General features: G+C 37.0%; 1 protein-coding gene across 1 annotated transcript; it reads right to left on the minus strand.

Moving 5' to 3' along the window:
• Positions 1 to 757: 757 nt before the first annotated feature.
• LOC132268205 (uncharacterized) lies at positions 758 to 4,363 on the minus strand. The gene is made up of 6 exons (XM_059769000.1): positions 4,126 to 4,363; positions 3,808 to 4,020; positions 3,488 to 3,654; positions 2,104 to 2,185; positions 1,903 to 1,971; positions 758 to 1,228 (listed from the first exon to the last, which is right to left on the minus strand). The coding sequence occupies exons 1-6, from the start codon at positions 4,222 to 4,224 to the stop codon at positions 1,058 to 1,060; spliced, it is 801 nt and encodes a 266-aa protein (XP_059624983.1). The 5' UTR covers positions 4,225 to 4,363; the 3' UTR covers positions 758 to 1,057.
• Between the last annotated feature and the right edge of the window lie 4,452 nt (positions 4,364 to 8,815).

Below are 8,815 nucleotides of genomic sequence, written 5' to 3' on the forward strand. Positions count from 1 at the left end.
AGTACTTATAAATGTGTATAAGCTCTCTAACTTTGGACCGGCTGGTTGAGCCGGCGCGCGAGTGTATACAAAGTGTCCTCACCATACATTCATTTATCTGACCCAAAACCAAGATCATTTAAGCATGTCTTCAAATTGATTAATTAACACTATGCTTTCAAACACTTTCAAACAAAGAATCAAATTAACAAAAATTACAACTCGATATAACCAACTTTTGATTACAAAATTTGCCATACAATTAAATTTGCAAAACATCTAAGATTAAATTTATAAATCTTTCATCATCATAGATGTAAGCCTGTTTATATTTTCTACATTGGAGATTGGGATTCTTGTGTGGGTGAGCATACGAGTTTGAGCTGAGCCGAGGTCAAGTTTGACAGATTATTGCAAAGCTCCAAGCTTGGCCCACCCAAGCTTTTCCGAATATGAGCTGAGCTCAAACATTCCCTAAGCTGATCTCCAACATGTCAAAACTCCGACTATGTTCATTGCCAGCCCTACTCTTTTGTTTGGATAATTAGGGATATTGCTATCAAAATATGACATGGTTCTTTCAAATGGCATGTGGACCTTGATCCAGTTGACAATTGTAGAAGGCAAGTTTTCACTTTAATTTATTTTTAATTTTCTCAACGGGAAATAATTATCAAATTTGGGAAATGAGATTTTAAACAAGAAAAATAAATTTGTTGATTGTTAGGAATGTAAAGAAGGCAACTAATAATACAAGAATTACCAGTAGAACAATTGCTACTAGAATGGCCAATCATAATTTCAATATTAAATGCTGTACATATTTAGTTTTTCCAAAATCCAAACTTAAAACCATATAAGTTTTTCAGTTCTTTGGATTTTAAAAGCTCAAATTGCTCACAAGCCTTAACTCTAGGAATTCTCAAGACACAGGCTCTCAGAGTGGCCTTTCTTATAAATCCATTGCTATTAGCAAAGCTCATGAAATTGCAATATAAGCAGAAACATGAGATATGATTAACTTCTTGGGGAAAATCAGAAGTGAGACTAAAATTTTAAGGCAAAGAGAGAAATTGTTTCATTGAAGACCATAAACTAGCAATGCTCCAACTGCACCGACACCAGCCACAAGCCCGATGATGACCCCAATCGGAGGCAGCCCCCCACCAATCGCCTTTCCACTGTTAACATCATACCGTGCAAACCTCTTCTTTGGGGCTCTGCACTGAGGACACGTATAGTCATCCGGCTGCAAAGCAACGAACACACAAAAAGATCAAAATCCTTTCCAAATTATGACGTAAAGGAAGAAATTGCTACATATGGAGCTTGCATTGATCAACTAGCAACACACATATCGGATCACAAGCAGTGGTTTTAAGTTCCTCCACAGCCTGCGACTTCAAACTTCTGTCTTTCATTTGTGCTTGTGAGTGTGTGTATTAGGTTCCAAACCTCCAGTTAGTGTGAGTATAAACGATGTTGTCATCAATGTAATCCCTCCTTTTTGTGCTACTACTACTCCTAGGGTGGGAAGAAGATAACAAAATGAGAAGCATTCTCATGATTTCCCAACCTGTTGCACTTAAGACAGCCCTCTCTTGGCTTGGATGTTGGTCACTTGCTCTAGAATACCAGATGTAATGACATCCTTCTTCTTCTTCTTCTTTCTTTCTTTATTTTTTTTTCCTACACTTCGTTTGAAAGGGAATAATGAAAAACAGAGAAGAAGACAGAGAAAATGATTCACTGGCTTTTGACTATCCATTTTTGAGAGCAAAGCTAGGCTATTTGGTGAGAGAGAGCGTGGGGAGGTGAGGTTTTTGATAGATTGAATGTGCTTGTGATATATATTGAGAAAGTTCAAATAATAATACAACATGAATATCATCAAGAAGAAATGCAATTGAGAAGTTAACTTGCCTGTTCATCAAAAGATTTCGGTAAGGTGTATATGAATCCACAATCAATGCATATGTGTGTCGCTCTGGCCTAAAAAAAATAAAAAAAATGAAAACCATTCAAATTTGGATAGAGAAATTAAAATAAGACTCATTTCAAACACATATAAGGAAAGGCAAGAAAATTGAAAGGAAAAGCTTGTGATGACACTATAGGGCTTGCCTTTTGAGCTTCAGTCAACTTTCTCCCAAAGCGAGGAGGTGCTGGACGCTTTGGTAGTCTTTTAACGTCTACCTCAACACCTCTGTATCAAAAGATCTAATGTTAGGCTAGAGTCTTCTTCAACAAAGGAATCAAGACATTTGGAGATGCTTAGTTATTAAATTCAGGATTGTGTTGAAACTTTAAAAAGTAGAAAAAAATTGAAAAGATGACTGGTATTCATAAAAACTACAAACGACTATGGCACTACGACAACAATGTAACCAGATGGTATATTATTGACAACGTTGGAGGAAAATCTATTCATCAATCATATATATTTTTTTATATCTGAATATAGCTTTCATTTTTTTTTTTGAGTATATTATCTTAATCTGGCTTCACGAACCCATATTTGGTATTCAATAAAATGATGCCTAATAGACCATCCACATGCGTGATTGCTAAGCCCCTATATCAGATTAGTGAAACGGCATAATCATCTGAGGAGAAATTTGTTCAATTGTACCACTGGCTAGTGTGGTCTTGTACATGGTTTGTGCATGTATGATGTGATAAAATTATAGCCATAGGTGATTATATCATTGTGGCAGAATCTGAACTGCAATTGCCAATCCCTCATCGAGTGATAAAAGGTATCAAATTTATGATACGAGTTGACCCATTGATTTCTTGTCGACCCTGCCATTGATGGTAGGATTAGATTTTTGTTTATTTGGAACACATTAAAAATATCAGTAGAGTTCAATTTCATTATCAAAGTGGAACTTCGAGCTCATAATAAGAGATGCAGCAACAAGAGAAGGAATAGATACAGAAAAATAGTCTCATATAGGTCATTCCTATGTAAATTTTAACAGTCTCAAAAATTATTAACCCAATTCCTATCAATTATGGATGATCCCAGGAACCCATCTTGTCCCAAAAATGGAATACAACTTACATAAGTTTAGGTATCATAATTGATTTACTATTTTGTTGATGTCGGATTACAATTATTTCAAATCTTCAAGATAAACTAAGCTAGTCACAATTCACCTGAAGGATGCAATTAATTACTCACAGAAACACCTCTTGATAACTTTCTAAAGAAAGGGTCTCCTGCAGGTCTTAAAATTGAATCCATCTAGCTACCAAAAAGAGAGAAGAATTGGATTCATCCCTTTGCCCCAAGTTAATTGAAAGAAAGATAAAGCACATGGGAGGTTTGGGACTCAAAATGGCTATCCAGAACAGATGGTAGTTCTCAACTACCAACATAAACATAACAAAGCCTCAATTTGTGCCTCAATTGCGGTTAATTTGAGCTACAAATATTGTGCAATTAATATAAAAAAAATTAAATCAAATCAAAGGGTAAGAAATAAAGAGAAGCAAAGAGAACCTGCTGACAACGAAGTAGACAGAGTCTGGCTTTGCTTGGATTGCAGTTTTTGTAAATCCAAGCTTATCAGCAGGCCAAAGCTCATCCCCAAAGAAACTGCTAGTATAGAGTACCTGGTCCCCAGCCTTGAGCCCTGATTTGGCAGCATTCCCACCACCTTCTACAGCCTAATTCCACAACACCCAGGTCCAAGAAAATCCTTAATTCAGAGACAACCAAAAAAACCTATATTCCATTTTCTCACTCAAATCAATGGTGTTCAATCTAAAATGAAGACCTATAAATGTATTTGTTTGTGTGTGTATATAAGAAAGACTTACAGTGATGACTACTCCACCACCTGACTTTTGTCCCAAAGTCAGGCCCAATGGCTTGTCCACTTCAACCTCGATGTTCTTGGACGCCTTAGCAGTTCTTGCTGTGATCTCAAGACCTCTTCTTATAATGTTCAAACTGATATTCTTATCAGCTGTGAAAGAATTTGAGACACCCCTTTTCCAATCATGAAGAGAGAGGCCTTGGAATGTGCTTTTCTGCCCAGAGAGAGAGAGAGAGAGAGCAACGATGACAATTGTTTGGAAATGGGTTCTAAAATGAAACCAAATCAAGTAGGGATTTGGTAAGTAGAGATAAAATACCTGGCACTGAGGAGTAAAAGGGTTGATAGAATGGTTCTTCCTCGTGAAAGCAGCAGAGTAAGAAGAGGAGGCACCTGCTGCAACCACAGCCGACGACATGTTTGAGATAGTGTGTGTGAGAAAGTGTGGGTTTGTGTGTGTCAGGGCATGCAGTCACAGTGTTGGTTGATATCTGTGGATAGGAGTTCATCGCCAGATAAGCTTCCAGTGGCAGAGAGGATGAAAGGAGGGGAGAGCCACACGCCTGATTGGATTTAGGGTCAGTCATTTTGTTAGTATACCCACCACAAAACAAATAAAAATCAACCAACAGCAAATGCTATTTTATACCGAGTGATTTTTAATAGGTGGACTTTTGGGGCCTTTTACATTCTTGTGGAGGGAAAATTCTTTCCCATAACTGATCGAGCCAATGTATAAGCAAGGGCCCAACAAGTTTGCGACAAGTGTGCAGACCCAATGGGCAAGTAACAAGGCTTGAGGATAGGCCCATCCTGGATGGTGGACTGGTCTAACTGGTTTGTTGTTAGGAATTTAGTAATTCTGATATTGTAATTGGCTAATTTCGTTGTACGGAACTCACTCTTGTAAATTAATGATTATATGATTAGTGAGTAAGATAAAAATAGATTAGGTAAATGATTTAAGTATGAAAATTAAGATTGCTTGGAAGAAGCAAAACTCACTCTTGTAAATTAATGATTATATGATTAGTGAATGAGACAGAAATAGATTAGGTAAATGATTTAAGTGTGAAGATTAAGATTGCTTGGAAGAAGCTACATCAAAAGGGTGATAAGGTCCAAGATTTCGAACGAATGGCAAATTAGTCAAAGAACTACTACAAAGGCAGTCAAAGTTCTTTTTTAAAGGGCAAAATAAGTCCAAGAACTTCATACAAGGACAACATGGTCCAAAATTTTACCTCAAAAGACAAAATAGTCCAAGAACCAATGCAAAGGCAAAAATGTCCAGAGTTCTACTACAATTTAGTCCAAGAACCATTGCAAGTGCAAAACCATCTTGAGTTCTACAAAGAGGGGCATAATAGTTCAAAGATCAACTTCAATGGTAAAGATGTAAATTCTCTAAGTTCAGTTATGATCCTCATCACCCCAATGTCATTCCCCCACTGGGATTGACATTCACCCTCCAAATCTCAACCACCATCCACCACCAAATGACTAAAAATGCATGCATGTACCTCTTTTTATTTATTTATTATTATTACACAATCATAAGAATGAAAATGGAATTTAGCACAGAGTATAGGTAATTGTACATGGTACGAGTGTCTTGGGGTACTAATACCTTCCCTAAGCATAAAGAAACCCCCGAATCTAATCTTTGGTAGAGCAGATCACGAGTCATCTAGGCCCCCAAATTCAAACCAAATTCTTCCCAACCATTGGTGACCTGACACACCAGAACTCGATGTTAGGTGGTGACTCCTTCAAAATCTCTGAATTTAGCCCTATTAAGAATCAGTCCTAAATCACATCCCTGTTGCACATAAATGCCGGCACACGACGGCTGAGACCTTCGGACCCCGGGGGGATACTGTAATACCCATAATTTTAAAAAGGATAGTTCTGGTATTTTGGTTAATTATTTAATTGTATTTTTAATAATTTAAATTGTGACTTGTCTTAATTATGGCGTTTTAATTTATTTAATTTTTTTAGTTAATTGTATTTTTGTATTTGAATTCTTTTAAATGTTTAATTGGTTTTTAAGGTTTAGTTAACTGTTTATTTGTGCATTAAATTTTCATTACGTGACTCATTGTTTCAATTGAACTTAAATGTTTTAATTATTTTAACGTGGTTCTGTTTTATTGTTGCACTCATATAGTTACATTAGGTTTACAATTTACATAAGTAGCCGGCGATGATTAAAACCTAGGTTTATATTCTATGGGCCGGGTAAATCAGTTAGGGTTTAATGGAACCTAGGATTGGTGACCTATAAATATACCAGTAATGCTCTACCTAGGGTTTAAGATTGTATTCACGATATAGTAAAGGCAGAAGTAATTTTGGAGAAGTCTGGGAAGCAACAGAGAGGGAAGAAACAGAGAGTTCACCGGGGAATTTAGAACGACGTCGGTGTAAGCAAGTTCTAATCCTAACTCTTTTCCTTAGGCTCGTGTTCTTTGCATCACTAATACAACTCCAGGAATCTATAAAGATTAAAAGTAAATTGGTTTGCATGTCTCTGTTATTTTGTTTAAATTGAACGTAGCGTGGGTTGCACTGTTTGTTTGTTATCTTTTGTATGTGACTCGTAAATTAATTCACATAACTAGATGCTTAATTCATGTAAACTGTTATATTAAGAGTTAAATTAGTTTTTAACACTCAGAGAAACATTAATAATACTCTAGTTCACATGGTTGAGTTACTCAGAACAGTGTGTGTTCTTGAAGGGTAAACTGTAACACCCCCACATTTTCCACGCATAAGTTGATCAGGCTTATACATGAAAAACGAGGGATATCAAAAACAATTGGCAATATACAAGCATGGAATACAAAATGATGATAATAAAAGAATTTAGACAGGAAATGAACACTAAATAATACAACATCCATCCATCCTTTATTTAATACAGTACTCCATTACAACTTGGAAATCCTATGTCAAGGATCCCTAAATATAACCCTGAGAGTTCAACGTCAAAAGTAAATAAAAACTGAAACTGAAGTAATACATAAAACTTCTACCCTGAACTGGATCGTAAGAGTAGATGAGTTCGGATGGTGGTCCCTCACTGCTAACCTCAACCTTGGAACGGGTACTGACCGTATCCTGAAATAACAACAATGGTGGGTCAACCCCACGAGCAAGTCCTCTCTACTATGACCCAAATCAGAGAATCAAATAAATTAATCATTATGAATCGGATGAGTACTATATCTGTATACATCCTAAGGGAACTATCCAATGTATAACATGACCTCAACCAGAATAGACGGTGATCACTTAGACTCACACTAGGTGGTTAAGTGTCGCCTTTCCCTACCCGGGAAATCAGCTATTATACATGGTGCACGGTACTGACAACACAGACTATAACGAACTACACAGTGATAACACATCTCAAAGTACTGATGAATATACTGAGCATATAAATTAGGCAACACATGCCAATAATATAACTAAATATACTGAGCATGTCAATTAGGCAACACATGCCAATAATATTAAACCACATACCCCGACAGCCACACATCTGTCTATAGCAACAAATGCATAAGGTATAAATGAGTCTAAACTTATTAGCCAGCTCATATGGTTCTATATGGCAACACATCCATATAATATAAATGCGACATAATTAAACAGTCCATTTATTTCCTGAAATGCACACAGCATAATAATCATGGTTTATATATCATTTAACAGTATAAACATCCCATAAGATATCATGGATAATTTATCTGACTAAAACCATGGCATTATTTAATTTAACAGTAATGTTTGATACCATTTAATAAGATAATAACACTATTTATATTTAACAATGTCGTTAAATAAATCACATTAGTATCCGTACTGTGAACGAGCCAATAAATGCTTAGAAAAGATTAATCGGCCATAAGAATAAGTAACGGGTATTAAAATAATAATTTCGTGACCCGTTAAACCCGTAAATACCAACACAGTACCTAAAAATCCAAGTTTAAGGTTCTGGAATTTACAAAACAGGCCCTAGGGGTATTCTGGTAATTTCCAGCAGCTGTAGAGACCCCACACGCGCCCTCACGCGCCTCCCAGAGCCTCCCCACACGCAGCCCAACCTTCCCCACTCTCCCACGCGCCTCCACGCGCGTCTGGCATCAGCCACGCGCGCGCACGCGCTCCCACGCGCGCACTAATGCATCCTGATGACGTGGCTCGTCCTAATTCGTTGGCTGCATCATCCTACTATGGGCGCGCTACACTGAATCATCTCACCCTCTCATCACTCAATCCTATGATCATAGATCCGGGTGTACCGCGGTAACATGGACCGCGATGCACCGGATCAATCAGCTTCATCTAAGGCACAGGATGCGCGCGCACACCCTCCTATGGTGCGCCGCATCACACCGGATCACTCCGGTCATCTCCCCCATTGCCGGCGACCGGAAAACTCGCCGGAGGGTCGCCGGAAAATACAGAAAAATTCTGAAAATTGCCCAAAAATTCTAGAAAAAATTCTAAAGCCTTAAATAACAATTTCCTAAGTTTCAAATAATTACCTAGGCTAATAATAAATTATTTAACCCTTAAATAATTAATATCTCATTATTTTAATAAATCAAATAATTAATTTCTCATTGTCCTAGCATGGTTTCTAACCTCAAAAAAATCGCCGAATAAATGTAATGAATAATTTATGGACTCAAAGGGGAAAAGTAAATAATAACTTGCCTTTTTGGATTTAAAATAAATCCGCCGGTTGCGCGTAATCGGGTAAATTCCCTACACCGGTCCAGGCTCCTTTCTTTCTCTCTTTTCCTTTCGGTCTTATACAAGAACTCACTTTTATTATTTCCTTCTTCAACTTATGTGAATCCTCAACTAAAGGGTTAACTTCTATATATAAATAACTTATATAATTTAAATATTACAAATATCTATTTTTGCATTTCATTAACCACATTCCCAACCATAAGGCTTTAAAGCTAGCAAGACAAGTCAAG

This window comes from Cornus florida, unplaced genomic scaffold (assembly GCF_030987335.1).
Source record: "Cornus florida cultivar Cherokee Brave unplaced genomic scaffold, ASM3098733v1 CherokeeBrave_3.0.0_Hap2_Chr08, whole genome shotgun sequence".
Classification (NCBI taxonomy): domain Eukaryota; kingdom Viridiplantae; phylum Streptophyta; class Magnoliopsida; order Cornales; family Cornaceae; genus Cornus; species Cornus florida.

Coding starts and splice junctions, on each gene's coding strand:
- LOC132268205 (XM_059769000.1), bottom strand. CDS start 4,224: ATGTCGTCGGCTGTGGTTGCAGCAGGTGCCTCCTCTTCTTACTCTGCT. Junction 3,655..3,807: donor GTGGTGGAGTAGTCATCACT/GTAAGTCTTTCT, acceptor TTGTGGAATTAG/GCTGTAGAAGGTGGTGGGAA. Junction 1,972..2,103: donor AGTTGACTGAAGCTCAAAAG/GCAAGCCCTATA, acceptor TATTTTTTTTAG/GCCAGAGCGACACACATATG.